Below are 17,490 nucleotides of genomic sequence, written 5' to 3'. Positions count from 1 at the left end.
CTAAGAGGAATAGTTCTGGTTTTAAGGGGATAGATAGGGAAGTAATTTGGTCTATAGTTTTTTTTAAATTTTTAACCAGTAGGTTTTTGCAGTTTCACATGTCCACCAAGTGTGGTAATATGTCCCATTTTTTTCATTGCACTTCCAACATTTTGGAGACATATTTGGGTAGATTTTTGCAAGTCTAGCTGGAGGGAGATGCCACCTGTAAAAAATTTTATATTGGTTCTCTTTCTGGGTGGTGGCAATTGTATATTTATAATTTATAGTCCAGATTTTTCCCCATTCGTTTAGATAAATATTATACCCAAAATTTTGACTCCAAGCAATCATTGATGTTTTAACTGTTTCTTCTATAGTGTACTGATACAATAGATTATTATATACGTTAGATATTATTTTCTTATTTGAACCAAATAGAATCTTATCTAGTGTGTTATTTTTTTTCAAATCCCAAATTGTTTTTATGTTTAGTATAAATGTGTTGTATTTGAATATATTGGTACCAATCAAAGCTAAGGCCAGCCTCTGAAAGGTTTTGTTTAGATATTAAATCATCATTGATATCAAGTAAGTGTTTGTATGTTATTATCTTGTTGAGAGGGAGGAGGTTTGGATATGTAACATCTTCGATTGGGGATATTCATTTTGGAGTGGATAAATAGTAAATCTTCCTGATAAAGTGCCAAACTTCAATTAAGGCCTTGCGGATGTAGTATTGTTTAAAGTATGAGGGTATTTTATGCAGATCTGTTAATAGAAAGGCATGCCACCCCATCAGAAGGTCATAGCCCTCTAGTGCTAATAGCCTTCTATTTTTAAGTATTATCCATTCCCTAATTGAATTGAGAATTGAGGCTTTATAGTAAAACTCCATATTGGGTAATCCAAATCCCCCTCTTGTACGGTGGTCGAACATACATTTAATTTTTATCCTCGTCTTTTTCTTCACCCAAATAAATTTACGGAATTTCTTATGAAGACATTCAAAGAAGGGTTTGTTTTATTGGAGCAGTTTGGAATAAGTACGAATATCGTGGGAGAATATTTGATTTAATCATGGCAATTCTTCCCATTAGGGAGAGAGGGAGTTTAGTCCATAATTATCTTTTTGTGGCACAGTTTGCGGTAATTCATAATCCTATATACTTGATTTTTTTTTGTAGATTTGAGTTTAGATATTTCTTCGAGTTTACCTATTTGATTTTATGACATATTTTTAGTCATTATCTTGGTTTTGTCTTTGTTTATATTTAATCCAGCCACAGTACCAAATCTCTCCATTTGTTTGATCAGGTTTACAGTTGATTTTAATGGATCTTGTAATATAAAAACCATATCATCTGCAAATGCCTGGACTTTAAATTGTTCCTGTTTAATTTTAAGACCTCTAATTTCGTTATTTGCTCTTATATTATTTAATAAAATTTCTAATGCCAGTATAAAAAGTAATGGAGCTAGGGGACATCCTTGCCTTACACCTTTACAAATATTTAACTTGTCAGTCAAATCGTTATTAATTAATATTTTAGCAGTTTGAATAGTATATATAGATCTGATAATATTAACGAAATGATTGCCAAAATTGCCAATAGAGACTGTCAAATGCTTTATGAAGGTCGACAAATATGAAAGTTACAGGTTTATCAATATTTTTATTGTAATATTCCAACGAATCCAATATAATTCTCGTATTCATTCCAAAATTCCTTGCCAGGAGAAAAACATTTTGATCTGGATGTATTATGGCATTTAGAATCCTTTTGAGTCTATCTGCTATGATTGATACGAATATTTTATAATCTGAATTTAGAAGAGATATTGGATGATAATTCTGTATATGGGACCTATTTTTATCATCTTTTGGGACTAAGGTTATATATGCCTCATTCCATGTGGCGGGGAGTTTGGCTTCCTCTAATGCTTCATTAAATAAGTTAAGAAATATGGGGTGCAAAATTTCTGATGTTTGTTTATAAAATTCAGCAGGAATGCCATCCGGCGCTGGGGTTTTATTATTTTTTTGATTTGCAATTGCTTTATCTATTTCTAATGGTGTTATTTTCCTATTCAAAAGCTCCTGATTATCATTATTTATTTTAATTAAATCTGAGTCTTTGAATAGTTCTAGGAGTAAATGGTCATCTATTTCCTCCTGTTTATACAGATTTGAAAAGAAAAGTTCAATTATTTGTTTTTTATCATTGTGTTTTGTTTTTAATACTCCCGGTTCATCATATAGAGCTTCAAGATTTTTACCTTTCTTTTGTTGGGTGAGTTGAAATGATAGCCATCTCCCGGGTTTATTAGCAAATTCAAATTGTTTTTGCTTAGAGATTCTTATTTTCCAAGAAAGTTCATCTTGAGTTTTTAAATTTATTTCATGTTTAATCAAATTTATTTCAGCTAGAGTTTTATGGTTATTTGGATTTAATTGTAAGCTTTCTTCTAGTTTTTTAAGTTTTGAGTTTAATGTGTGGAATTAAGATTTGGCCTGTTTTTTCCTTTTGGCTGTATATGCAATGTATATCCCATAGATTTTGGGTAGTTGTTATCCCGTCCTGATTAATTTAAAGAAAGAGCTGTATTTTGTTTTTAATTAAGTTTTGAAATTCTTTTTCATTAAGTATTGATTGGTTCATGGACCATCTTTGAGAGTGGAAATTTGAAGGGTTTCTCCACTTCAAGTTTATAGGATTATGATCGGCCCATGTGTTCGGAACTATATGAATCTGCGTTATTTCATTAATAAGTTCAGGGGTGGCCCAGGCCATGTCAATGCATGACCATTATTTGTGTGGGGCGGAGAAAAAAGTATATTCATAACAGTCGGGGTTATAATAGCGCCAAACATCTGTAATGCAAATTCAGTAGTTAAGTCTTCAAAAGCTAACGGTAACTGTTTTCTAGATTTGGTTTTAGAACCTTTGTAGTCCATTTTTGAATTTAGTATCACATTGAAGTCGCCAATTATTATTATATTTTCTAATTTTCATTCTAAATATTACAGATTCATGTAGATTATTAATGTATATCCCAGTTAAGTACAAATTCTTCTGTTAAGTGTTGTAAATTTCTTTTTTCAATATTTTTTTATTAATTTTCTTAAAATTAACACACAGACTTACAAACATTCAACATAAAGTGTGGGGATGTATCTTCCCCGCTTTTCTCAAAAGTATAAATGCAGATACAGAAAAAGGAATACATAGTTAAATACATAATTCAATACTACTAATGCAAAAATATCTAATAAGGAAAAATTGATATTATAAAAAAAGAAAAATAATTGTAATAGTGTAAAACCAAACAGTCTTATCAATTCTATGTATATAAACTAATTCTAGTATTATTCTTATAAAGAAAAAGGAAAATTTAAACCAAAACATCTATATTTATTTTTAATTTTCTGTTATTTTTTTTCCTTATCTATCCATACATAAACTTTGTTCCATGTTTCATAAAATTTTGTTTCTTCTTGATCGTTTAAGCGTCTTGTCATCATATCCATTTCCGCACAATCTAATATTTTTGTAATAACTTCCTCTTCTTTGGGGATATTTTCCCCTTTCCAGTTTTGCGCGTAAATAATCCTTGCCGCTGTGAAAATATGTATAATTAAATACAAAATTTCTTTTTTGTAATTTTGATTAGTAATTCCTAGTAAGCAGAACTCCGGGGTAATTTCTATGTTTTGCTTTACTATCTCTTTTGTCATTTTCTCTATCATTCTCCAGTACATTTTAGCTTTGTTACATGTCCACCATTGGTGGTAGTAGGATCCTATTTCTTTCTTACATTTCCAACACAAAGGTGATGTCTTGGGAAACATTTTTGCTATTCTACTTGGTGGGAGATGTCATCTATAGAACATTTTAATTTGATTTTCTTTTAAAGAAACTGATTTTGTCATTTTCCAGTTGTGCATCCAAACTTTCTCCCATGTGTCTATGTCTATTTCTTTGCCTATATTTCTACACCACAGTATCATACTGTCTTTTAAAGTTAAGTCAATATTCTTGTGAGCAATCAAATATTTGTATATTTTCCCAATTACTCTGTTTTGATTTATAGTAATTAAGTTACTTAATAAATTTTTATTTTTATTAAATATATAAAGTATGCTGTCTTTCTGGTATCTAGATCTGATCTGTGCGTAGTGCCACCAATCGATTTGTATCCCTTCTTCTTGTAATTTAATTCTAGTTTTTAATTTCATTTGATCATCTAACAAGTCTTTATATCTTATTATTCTTGTATCCTTGATAGAGTTTGGATGTATTATTGCATCTAACGGGGCAACCCAATCCGGAATTGTTAAAAAGTGGTTTTTCTTTATATCTTTCCATACATCAAATAAATATTTTCTTAGTGTATGTCTTTTAAAATAAGAATGGTTTTTATCTTTATCATACCATACGAAGGCATGCCAGCCAAGCATAAGGTCATGTCCTTCTAATTTTAATGTTCTCTTATCCTCTAAGGTTATCCAATTTTTAATCCATGTTAAGGCGGCTGCCTGGTAGTATAATTTCCAATTTGGGAGGGCAAAACCTCCCCTCTCTTTTATATCTTCTAACATATTTATCTTAATTCTTGCCTTTTTGCCTTGCCATAGAAATTTTCTAACCACATTTGTTAAATTTTTTTAAAAAATTGCCCCTGGATTTATTGGGATCACTTGAAATAAAAATAAAACCTTGGGTAAGATATTCATCTTAATTGTGGCAATTCTTCCCAGAAAAGATATTTTTAAGTTGTTCCATATTTCTAAATCTTTTTTAATTTCATTAATTAATTTTATATAATTATCATTTTTTAATGTTATTGTTTTGGCTGTTAACCATATTCCCAAATACTTTACTTTTTTAACTATTTGTATTCCAGAAATACGTTCTAAATTGTTTTCTTGTACTTTATTCATGTTTTTTGTTATAAATTGTGTTTTATTTTTATTTATTTTCAGACCTGCTACCTTACCATATTGTTCTATTGTCTGGATTAATCTTGGTGCTGTAGCTATCGGATCTTCCATTATAAAGGTCAGATCATCTGCAAAAGCCTGAACTTTATATATCTCTTTTCCTACGGTTAACCCTTTTATCTTTGGATCTGCTCTTATTTTTATTAATAGTGTTTCTAAGGTCATAATGAACAGGAGGGGTGAAATAGGACATCCTTGTCGAACTCCTTTATTTATTTTAAACGCTTCCAATTGCTCATTATTTAATATGATTTTTGTTGTTTGTTCTGAATAAATAGCATCTATTAAATTGACAAATTTAGGGCCAAATCTCATTTTATTTAGTTGCATTTTTATAAATGTCCAATTAACATTGTCAAAGGCTTTTTGAGCATCTAAAAACATTAATGATAATGTTTTATCTGGATGTTGCTCATAATATTCTAATACATTAATAATTGTTCTAAGGTTATTTTTAATCTGTCTGCCTGGCAGGAAACCATTCTGGTCTGAATGAATTTTACTATTTATAACCGTTTTCAACCTATCTGCATATATTGCAATAAATATTTTATAATCAACGTTTAATAATGATATTGGTCTATAGTTTTTAATTTTTTCCATTGCTGTATCCGGTTTGTGAATTAAAGTTATCAAAGATTCAGACCATGATTTAGGAATTTTACCATCTAACCTGCATTCATTAAAGATTTGCAACATATGATTTCTTAATGTTTCATTTTCTATTTTGTACCACTCTGCTGGAATAGCGTCTGGTCCTGTGGCTTTGTTATTTTTTTTGCTTCTTAATAGTTATAAGGAGTTCTTCCATTGTTATGGGACTCTCCATCCTCTCCTGTTGTTCTTCTGTTAATTGGGGTAATTCTGAACTTTCTAGATACCGGTATTTAAATACTTCATCTTCCTCTATATTATCATTTTTGTACAATTCTTTAAAAAAAATTGTACTATATTTGCTTTTCCTTCTGTGTCATATTTTATTGTTCCATCTTTATCTTCTAATTGTTTAATTAATTTAGATTGTCTCTGTTTTCTCAGTTTATATGCTAACCATCTACCTGGTTTATTGGCATGTTCAAAATATTGTTGCTTAGCTCTTTTTATTTTTTCCAGCATTTGATTCTGTTCTTCCAATCTAATTTTATGTTTAATTAAATTTATTTTTTCCCCCAAATCCTTATTTTTCATGTTTTGTTGTGATATAAATTCTAGTTGTTTTAATTCATTCATTAATTGTTCATATTTTCTTTTCTTTTCTTTGTTGTATTTTGCTGTGTAAGATATTGTTAATCCTCTTATGTACGCTTTAGTTGCGTCCCATAAGTTTTGGGGAGTAGTATCTGTATTTTTATTAATTTCAAAGAATGTTTTTAATTCCTTCTCAATCCATTCTTTGTATTCTTTCTCTTTCAGAATGTTTCTATTCATTTGCCAATTGTAATGCTTTTTACTATTTCTCATATAGACTATAACTGGGTTATGATCCGCCCATGTGTTAACATCTATTTCCACCTCTTGTATATATTCTGCTGTTATTTTAGGAGCCCACACCATATCTATTCTAGTCCAAATTTTGTGGGGGTTTGAATAGAAAGTATATTGCCTTTTTTGGGGGTGTCTTTCCCTCCAAATATCATTCAATAGTAATTCTGCTTTCATTTTCTGAAAAGTGGAGGGTAATAAATTCTTTTTTTTTCTTTTTACTATTTTTTTTCTCCCCCGAGTGATCTAATTGTCTATTTGTTATTGCATTAAAATCTCCAATAATTAACATATTTTTCAAATTTAACTCTATAATTTTTTGATGTAATTTTTTATAAAATGTGATTTGGTCGTCATTTGGGGCATATATAGAAACAATAGCAAGAGGTCTAGGTTCAATATTAACTTGGACAATCAAAATTCTACCTTCATTATCACTAAATAATTGTTTGGAATTTATAGAACTCTCAACATACATTGCTACTCCTCTTTTCCTTTGATCTGCTAATGCAGCATACATATTTCCAATTTTAGTATTTAACAATAAATTCCGATTACTTTTTTTTATATGTACTTCTTGAAGTATAACAATTTGAGCTTTTTGGTTCTTGATTTTGGAAAATATTTGTTTTCTTTTTTTGGTTCATTTAGTCCATTAACATTTACTGAGAAAATTTTTAAGTCTCTCGATGTGGTCATTTATTGTACTTTTTGGTTTCCCGCTGAGGTTGCTTTCTTCTGGCCCCGTGTTCCTGCTCCTCCACTTGTGCTGATGCCCCCATGGCTTCCGCCTGCATTACTTCCAGTTCTCTTGTTAGCTGTTCCATTTCGCTTATTCCACTATTTTCATAAAAGTCTCTTGCTTGGTCTAAATTCTCCAGCTTGTATCTTGTGGATTTCCATGTCAGTGACAGTCCTTGTGGAATAAGCCAGCGAAAAGTTATGTTCTCTTTGATCAAAATTTTGGTCAAAAATTGGTAATCTCTTCTGTTCTCTCTAACACTTCTTGGAATTTGTTTTAATATTTTTATTTCTTTGCCTTTGTGTTGTAGTTGACCAGTTCTTGACGAATGCAGTATATCATCTCTCAAAGTTTTTCTTACAAATTTGATGTGAATCTCTTGTGGAAGGTTGTGGCGACGTATGTAGCTATTTGAAATTCTGTAAACTTCATCGATTTCTTTTATTATTTCTAGTGGGTCAATCTTGAGGATTTCCCCAAAAATTTCAGCCATGGTGGCCTTTAAATCTTCATCCTTCTCTTCTATTATATTTTGAAATCGTAGCCCATATGAAGCACGTTGCATTTCCAGATGTGTAATTGATTCAACATATCTTCTGTAGCGTGAATCCGCTCTGTCCTCCAGGTAGTCAATTCTTTTCTCCATTCTCTCCATCTTTTCTTCAGCTGCTTTCATTCGGTCTTCACTGTCTTTCAAAGTTTGTTTAATCTCCTTCATCTGGTCTTTCATCTCTCCTGTATCCACTTTCATTTCAGCCATCTCTGCTTTTATTGCATCTCTCTGTTGGGTTGCATCGCGTTGAGATTGAAGCATAAAGTCGTTTAATGCAGTTAGTGTCTCTTGGATTGTAGCAAGTGAAGGTTGTTGTGGTTTCTCTTTCTCCTTCTCCTTGGTAAACATGGTTACTGATAAGGCCGGCTGTGCAGGGGAGGGATGAGGCGAGCCTTGAGGGGACGATGCAGCAGATGTTTGCTTCTTAATTGTTTTGGTATAAGTAGAAGTACTTGACATTTTGAAATTTGAAATTAATATTATTATGTATTAGCAGTATTTAAAGAATCGCTATAAATTCCAAACCTAGACAATTGATTGCCCTAGGCAGACCACAGTAAAAATTCAAATACACACTGAAAATTGAAATATAATTCAAGTACAAATACAATTAGAATTCAATATTCAAAATATGGCTCATTAATTCTTATTACTCTAAGTCCAAAATTATATCAAGAGAAAAAAAAATTGATTTGGCACAGCAGGAGAAGAAAGGAAAAAAAAGAAAACCAAAGGAGAAGGAAGAAAGAGGAAAAAAGGAAAAAAAATAGAAGATAAAGGGAAGGGGGCAATCTAGAAGAAAAGAAGAGATATAATTCGGTTAAGGAGGAGCAGGGAACCAAGGATTGTTAACAATGCATATACAAAACCCAAAGGATTATAATATAATGTAAGTTTAAAATTCAAAACTTAAAATTGTAAGAACGAAAGAGCAAAAATCAGTTATTAATATTCCTCTTATAATAAAATAATTCTGTTGATTGAAGATCTAATCTGTTTTAGAAGAGACTTTTAATATAGGTTAGAAGAAGGTCCCTTTGGTTGAAAGAGTAGAAACAATAAAATTTAATCTTCTCAAGAATTATATGATCTCAGTTTTCCAAACGATTGCAGTTTAATTATCCAATGTTAAAATGGAGTCGATCCGTCTCTCGCAGCTTAAAGCAAGATGTAAAGCCTCTCCGCTACGAATCCGACAGAACAGCCGTTAATCCAAATGAAATGATCCAACAAAGTAATCCAAATAGGGTTAATCAAATAATCCAAATGTAAAAGATTCAAAATAAGAAGAAAAGTATTTTTTATATATTTATTCCAGTTTTATGACTAGATAGTAAGCAGTCTTAATCCTTCCGCTGGGAAAATCCGAGCCCGGACTTCATTTTCTACTATTTTTTGTAACCAATTGCTTCAGAAGAGGAGAAGAATGTTCAGCCAAATAATGTCATTTTATATATGTTAAACCTTTTAGTGTCTCATTTTGAAATCCTTTAAATTCTCCTTATTTTCAAACGTTTGACAGTTCAAGTCCAAATTCAAGGCAATAAGTGAAAGTAATGAGAGTAAGTTCCGGCTGTTGTTTTGCGCCTGGATACAATGTATTAGACAACTTTCTCTTTCGCCTTCTTTTATAACTTTTTTATTTCTCCACTTTCTTTACTCCGATCTTCTTATTTAACATGAAACATAGAAAAAAATCTTATTACCTTGATTATGCTTTCTTTAGTGTATTCCTTTTTCAATAAAAGTAGCTTTAATCTCTGCTTTCACTTTTCTGATTCTTTCTTGCTTCCCGCTGGTTTGGTGGGATCGCAATGGCCGCGTCCTCTTGCGAGAGGACCGGTGCTCCCTATTCCAGAGCTGCAGGACAAACCCCTGCCTCCGGAGCCTCGGCGACGGCCCCTCGGACAGAGGGAATTCCCCTGTTCTAGGATCGAGCCATCCGGACTCGATCCAATCGCGTTTCGGCGACCTCTGGAAGGGTGGAAGGAGTCTCAAGGCAGAGCCCTGCCAAGAGACTCCGCTGCGGTCCTCAACGAAACCGGAAGTCAAGTGTTGTAAATTTCAATGTGAACATGCAAACATGGAACCATAATTTATTTAGAATATAGAATCCCTGATATACTTATGTGGCACGTGTGAAGAAATGCATTCTATTCTAAAAACTGTATTCATTCCAGTTTTGATGCCAACAAATGGAAGCACCGCTTCTACATTTTTTATGCTGGGTCATCTCAGGCCAGAAATGCAACAGTGGAGTTTGTACTGAAGGTTGAATAGACTGACTGTATAAAGTGTGCATGTACTTTGACTGCTATAATAAGGAGGGGTAGGTTTTTTTTAGTTGTTGGGGGTTTTGGGGTTGTTTTTTTTTAGCATAGGATGTGAATATAATGCAATTGAACGGAAAGTCATCTACCTACACAAGCGTATTTTTAGCTTCATGGATTACTTGACAATATGTGGCAGACATTTGACAGTATTTAACTGTTTGATTGACATGCTCTTTATTAAGAAACAATTCCCATGTGGGTGACATTTGACTTGCATTTTTAAAACTAGACAGATTTCTATTCCCGGCTTCTATATATAATATTGTATTCCATTGCATATTAGTTCTGATTCCTTTATAGCTCTTGGACTATTTTAAAAAAGGGATAGGATTGTAATAATTAGGAAGCAAGATAAGAAACTGAGCAGGGTGTGTTGTTTCAAACACTGTTTAAAATAAAAACAGTAGTACAGAATATCACAATAGCCAGCTAAATATAGTAAAGGATTAGAAAGCTATTGTTTCCAATCCTGCCATATAAACTTAGACTCTTTAAATGGAATGCCACTTGACCTTTCATCAGCCAGTGTTTGTATTTAAGTGATCCAGGGACAACAGATCACCCATTGTAGGTGTCCAGGGTTGACATGACAGGCCCTTGTATTTCATGCAATCATGTTCAGGAGACATAAGCCCAGCACTCTTGAGCACAAGAAAGATCTTGCCATCCAGGGATCAGTATTGCCTGCACCTCATAATGGCATGAAAAGTTTTTTCAGCTTATCCCAGCTTGTACTTACTGCTGGCCACCTAAGACCACTGCCAGTTCTTAGACATTCAAAAATCACTTATGTTGAAGTGGAGATTCTTGATGCCCACAGCAAAAAACAGATTTGTGTAGTGGATAAGGTAAGTTTTTAGGTGTACTTTTAGCAGTACATTGCAGAGTAAATGTCTTTAAAAAAAAATAATACAATATTTTGCTGTCTTAAAGATTTTATTTTAATCATTGCACTGGCTTAATGATTTTTCTCCTCAGGGATTGTAAATGTTAATATTTTTTTCTGCTGATTCATCAACAGAATCAAATAATACCAATAGGTGATACTCACATTGCAACTGATTATTTTTCAACATTTTGTGTTAAATAAGGCAGATAATAACTTTCATGAAAATTTACTTTAATGATCCACTGCAATTTTTAGGTAGGATTATGAATCAAATATGAATATATGATTTTGCTTTTGAAATGGATAGAAATGTTGCTGAATGTGCCTAACCCTCCAAAATAAGTATTTACAGATAGGGTTTTTAAAATCTGATTTCCATTATTTAAATGTTACAAGATACCATCTGCAGCAATCCACTGGTTCTCAAAAGATGGAGGAAAAGATTTTTCCCATAGATTTTTCCCATAGATTTTGACATATACTACCTACAAAGTTTAGTAATTTAGTAATTTAGTATATTTGCTTAATATTACTTCTTTTTCTATGTTGTACTAATATTTTACATCCAATTCTATTTAACATTTGCTCTTCTGATAGTTTCAGTATTATTGACTTATTTTCTAGAACTGAGTTTCTGATAACTAGGTTTCTGAAAAATCATACCGGGTGTACAAAAAACATATGATATAATATGCTGCAATATTTCTCATACAGAAATCAAATTTGTAGACTATTTTAGAATATTCAGATGTGTTATAAATCCCTACAGCAATAAATGTATAAGGCACTTAGAATTATTATCTTCAGTTTGCAGAAATTGACAAGATGGTTGGCCTAGAGAATTTCTATGGGAAAATTAATTTATTATCTCAATTCTCTCAAGTTAATCTCCCTGTGACTTGTAATATTTTTAAACACTGCTCATTTTCTTTTTATGAAACTTAGAGACATGAGTTAGAGTAATGGCTAATAGTAAAATTTCTATACTGTAGATAGATAGATGATAACTAGCTGGATAGCTAGGTAGAAGGCCAAGTGTTAAAATTTCTATTTCCCTATGTTCATGTCTAGATGTTTTAAATCTACTTTGGCCCTCTATTATAATACCTATTTGTATACAGAACATTTATCTATCATAGCAAATACTGTATGAATATTGTGTATATGCATTTGCTCTTATAAGGGGTTATTATAATGTCTTAAATGTCAATTCTTAATTTATTTGTCTTTTTTTTTCTTTATCTCAAAACCTTCTGAAACAAGGATTATTAAATAATATTTGACTTTAACATAAGATGAAGTCAGAGTTTTCTGTGTTGAGGACATTTAGATTTCACCAGGTGTTAGGCATTTGCCTGTATTCATTGTAATTGGAACTTGTTATATTAAAAAAAAACATATTTAAACATAGCATATGGTATCTGGGAAATTATGATATTAGTGAGCAGATCAAAACATTATGAAAATAATGTAAAATGTGAAATAATAAAATTGGTATAGTCTAATCAATTTACCCCATTTAACAGAATACCTAACAAGTACTTAAATATTTGTAACAGAAAAAAAGAGGCCCTAAAACTGTTATAAATTGGCTGGTTTTGTCTGTTGCATATGAAACTGCTGCAAACTGAACTTTTGAATTGATCTTGTGCAGCTTCTGTATGGATGCTGGATCCTTAAATATTCAATATTTGTATTACGTATGTATATGGAAATATACGTGAGTGTGTGCATATTTAAATCAACACAAAATTTTATGTTTCCCCCATTTTTTTCAGATGCCACCATCATCAACACTTCTTGATGTAAAACATAAGTTTCACAAAATATGTAAGTATCTAATTTTTTTATTTAGTCATCAAATTTAGAAACCTTACTTTAAATTAAATTGCTTTCTTACTATGTGTTTGGTACAAATTCATCAGAAGATTCAGAGCAAGCTATCTATGTAGAATATTTGCAGATTGAGCGTGCTTCAGAAAGTAAATAATATATCCCAATATCTTTACAAGTGTAAAGATATTGGGATATATTATTTACTTTTGATAGTGGTGGAATTACACATTTTTAATGATGTTGGTAAAGATGAATTAATCAGTAGTGTTGGGCGAACTGAACTCGCACGATTCGGGTCCGTGCGGATTTTGCAGTGTTCAGCATGCCGAACATGAACACAAAATTTTTTGAAACTTCGGGCAAAGTTCGGGTTGTGTTCGGCATTCAGTCACCTCGGCTGGCCAGGAAGTGGCGTCTCTGTGATGTCAAAGCCCCGCCCCTGGAATCCCATAGTGGGGAGGCTGGAGGGGTGGGGGTGAAGGATTCCCCTCTGACTGCCACCCCCCCTCCCCTTTGACATCGGAAGGAGGATGGGAGCGCATGGTGTGTGCGGGGAGCATTTCTACGTTGGAAAAGTAAGATGGTGGCAAGTTTCTCAGTGGGGACCACCTCGGCGGCAGCTTTAACACACCGAGAAACTTGCCACCGTCTTACTTTTCCAATGGAGAAACACTCCCCACGCATACCGCGTGCACCCATCCTCCTTTTGACATCAAAGGGGAGGGGGTGGTGGCAGGCAGAAGGGAATCCCCCGCCCCCACTCCCCCAGCCTCCGCACCAAAAGCCAGGAAATGATGTCTCCGTGACATCAAAGCCCCACCCCCGGAATCCCATTGTGGGGAGGCTGGGGGAGTGGGGGCGGGAGATTCCCCTCTGCCTTCCACCGCCCCCCTCCCCTTTGATGTCAGAAGGAGGATGGGCACACGCGGTGTGTGTGGAGAGTGTTTCTCCATTGGGAAAGTAAGATGGTGGCAAGGTTCTCGGTGCGTTAAAGCCGTCGCCAAGGTGGTCCACACCGAGAAACTTGCCACCGTCTTACTTTCCCAACGGAGAAATGCTCCCCACACACACCACGCGTGCCATCCTCCTTCCAACATCAAAGGGGAATGGGGCTGTGGCAGGCAGAGGGGACTCCCCTGCCCCCACTTCCCCAGCCTCTGCACCGAAAGCTAGGAAGTGACGTTCCATGACATCAAAGCCTCACCCCTGGAATCCCATCATGGGGAGACTGGGGGAGTGGGGGTGGGGGATTCCCCTCTGCCTGCCCCCGCCCCCCTCTCCTTTGACGTCGGAAGGAGGATGGGCGTGTGCGGTGTATGAGGGGAGCGTTTCTCCATTGGGAAAGTAAGACGGTGGCAAGTTTCTTGGCGCATTAAAGCTGCCACCAGGGTGGTCCCCAGAGAAACTTGAAGATGGGAGGGTAGGGCCAGAAGGGTTAGGCAGGTTTGGGTTCCACGAACTTGCCCAAACCAGCCGCCAAGTTCGCACGAACCTGCCGAACCCAAATTTTGTTGGGTTCGCCCAACACTAGTGTTGAAAATAAACTGTGTGCAACTGCTCTTCTAATATTGTGACTAATATAACACTTGAATTCTAAATACACTTACCTCTCCAAATATGATTTGTAGCTGGATATATTTCTTTCTGTTAATAAACTCCCTTCAAAATAATATTGCAATATGTAGAACTTTAATTCTTTCAAACATATCTATTGTATTTCTTCTTCCCTCCTTTCTATTTTTCCTGTTTAAATTGTTCACATTCCATGTCCATAATCATTCCCTTTCTGCTTAGACTACTGAGGCTATAGCCTTGGAAATTATGATTATCAGTCGAGAGTGAAGAATCGAATAACCTAAGATTGCAGAGTTAAAATGTTAGTCCCTCCCTTAATTACTATTTCGTGTATGGTATTAGTGCAGCATGTCCCTGTTAACTGAAATGAAGCTCTTGTCAAAGGTAAAAAAAGCAAGAGCCAAATTATTTTTTTTCATAAAACATGGATTTTATTTTTAATATTTCCTGAATTGATATATATGGAGACTCTTTGCTTGATCTATATGTTTCACACCATATTGTGGTATGTTGATAACCTTCTTCTTTTTTTCTTTTTTTTTTAAAAAAAAGTATATTATAGAAAGTATAATTTAGTGTATAGATGCAGGAGACTTTTTCCTACATTGACCATAAACTGACACTTGCAGTTTTACTCAGTTCTCGGTTTTATTAATTCCTTCTGGTATGTGACCTTAGCTTCTTCTATTTTTCTTTTTTCTTTCTTTTCTTTTCTTTCATTTTTGAATAAGCTTTGGGACAGATATGACATTTCTGTCAACTGATTAAAATTAGTTAATTAACAGTCTTCCCTTAAACTAGTATTTACAAACTTGGCAATGGCTGCCTAGGGAATTTTGAAAATTGAAGGTCATACATCTGAAAGTTTATCAAATTTGAGAAACACTGCCTTCCATGAAGAGCAGCAAAAAAAATTACTACCACACTGTGGGTGTGTGACTTACTTTGTGGGTGTGGCTTGATGATCATGTGACCAGATGAGAATGGCTTGATGATCATGTGACAGGGTGGCTCAAGGGTCATGTGACTGGTTTAAATGTGGTCAACTTGACTGTCACTCACATCAAGGTTTGTGTTAGGGTTAGGGTACCTGGCCTCTATTCGTCTCAAAAAGATATAATTTCTCTAACTATTTACTATGGCTGAACATCCAAAATATACTATTTAATTCTATGTATATATGCCATATGTGTACATACATATTATACATAGGAACCCAACAGCGAGAGGAACAGAGTTAAGAATGGTGCTAGTGAGTGATTTGGCCGATTGAAGCTTGGATTGATTTTCTTGATTTTTAAATGGGAACAAATGCTTGTGGGGAAAATAGAGAGGAAGCGGCTAATTGGCAATTGGATACAATAGCAGAAAGCTGCTGGGGGGACAATAAAAGCCCAAGATTGAAGATTTTAAAATTTGTTTATCGGATTATTTAACTATTTTTATGAAATTTAGCAAATTGGTTTTAATCAGCTGAGAAAATTAAGTTTTTAGTTATATAAATAATTAAAAGAATTATTTTATAGAACTGCTGAAACATGTGGATATTACGGATTTTATTTGAAGCACAGAAATTGAATTGAGAAAGGGGACTAAACATTTTGAAATAATAATAAAAAATAAAAGCAAGAAAGTAAATGAAGAACTGAAATAAGAAGGAGCAGATGGGAGAAGATTTGGACAATAATAAAACTATAAATTTATAAGATTGATAAATTATCATTTAATTATTAGTTGAACTATTAATTGAAATGTGAGATAGCCTATATTTGCAATATTAAAATTGAATTGTGAACAGATAGCAGCTATTTGGTAAATATAAATAAGAAAATAAAAGAAGAATTGAAAGGAGGAGCAGGTGGAAGAAGACTTAGATAATAATAAATTTATAACTGTATAAGGTCCTTAAATGGATTTGTAGAGACAAAATTGAATTTATTGATTATATGAACGATAAAATTATTATAATGTGAATTATAATGGTAAAAGAAAAACAGAGGGAAAGGGAAAAGGAATATAAGAAAACTATGATTATTAAAGGAGGATTAATATGGGAAAAATAAATAATACTGATTATGATTAATATTTTTTGGAAGTATCTGGGATTTCAAATGAATAGATTGGGGAGATTATTATTTTCAGAAATATGGTGAAAACAAATAGATGAAAGATAATTACACTGAAATGATTAGTGAAAATCAGATTAGGGATTATTATTATATTGGGCATGACAATGAAAGATATATAGAGTAGGGAAGAGTATTACACTGGGAATGACAGTGAAATTAAATAGATTAAAGAAGATTATCACACTGAGTTTGACAGTGGAAGGTATATAGAATAGGGAACAAACGTAGATTAGGGAAGATATACAGATTAGAGAAGATTACCACACTGCGAATGGCAGTGAAACCAAATAGATTAGGGAAGATTACCCTGAGATTGACAGTGATATATAGACTAAGGAAGATTATTACACTGAGTTTGACAGTGGAAGTTATAGATTAAGTAAGATTATTACACTGGAAGTTTAAGAATAAGAATAAGAATAAGAATAAGAATAAGAATAAGAATAAGAATAAGAATAAGAATAAGAATAAGAATAAGAATAAGAATAAGAATAAGAATAAGAATAAGAATAAGAATAACAACAACAACAACAACAACAATAATAATAATAATGGTTCAACGAGGAGCTCCGGAAGTTGAAACACCAGAAGAGACGTCTAGAGAAGTGATTGAGCGAGAGTGAGTCCGAATCCGATCGAACACTTGTAAGAGCTCATATTAAGACTTACAAAGTGGCGTTCAAGCCGGCAAGATGCGCGTATCATGCCACCTTGATTGCATCAGCGGAATCTTGCCCGGCTGCTCTGTTTAGGGTGACCCACTCCCTTCTTAACCAGGGAGGAGTTGGGGAGCCCTTGCAGAGTAATGCCGAGTACTTTAACACATTTTTCACTGATAAAGTCACTCAGATCTGGGCGGACCTCAACTTCTATTGGATAGCAGAGTCGACTGACAATGAGTCAGTTCAGGTGACTGGGGCCCGTACTTGTCCACCTGTCTGGGAAGAGTTTGATCTGGTGACACCTG

At 33.7% G+C, this 17,490-nt stretch overlaps 1 protein-coding gene across 1 annotated transcript in view; it reads left to right on the top strand.

Annotated features, from left to right (window-relative positions):
• The first annotated feature begins 10,708 nt into the window (after positions 1-10,708).
• The window catches only part of TECRL (trans-2,3-enoyl-CoA reductase like), a 96,415-nt gene continuing 89,633 nt past the window's right edge, over positions 10,709-17,490 (top strand). The window contains exons 1-2 of the mRNA XM_070728910.1: positions 10,709-10,942; positions 12,762-12,813. Coding sequence (XP_070585011.1) covers positions 10,709-10,942; positions 12,762-12,813 — 286 coding nt within the window. The remainder of the gene's footprint in view (positions 10,943-12,761; positions 12,814-17,490) is intronic.

The sequence above is a fragment of the Erythrolamprus reginae genome, chromosome Z, assembly GCF_031021105.1.
Source record: "Erythrolamprus reginae isolate rEryReg1 chromosome Z, rEryReg1.hap1, whole genome shotgun sequence".
NCBI classification, from domain to species: domain Eukaryota; kingdom Metazoa; phylum Chordata; class Lepidosauria; order Squamata; family Dipsadidae; genus Erythrolamprus; species Erythrolamprus reginae.
The sequence above is the reverse complement of the archived record's forward strand: the minus strand, read 5'-3'. Positions and strand labels throughout refer to the sequence as shown.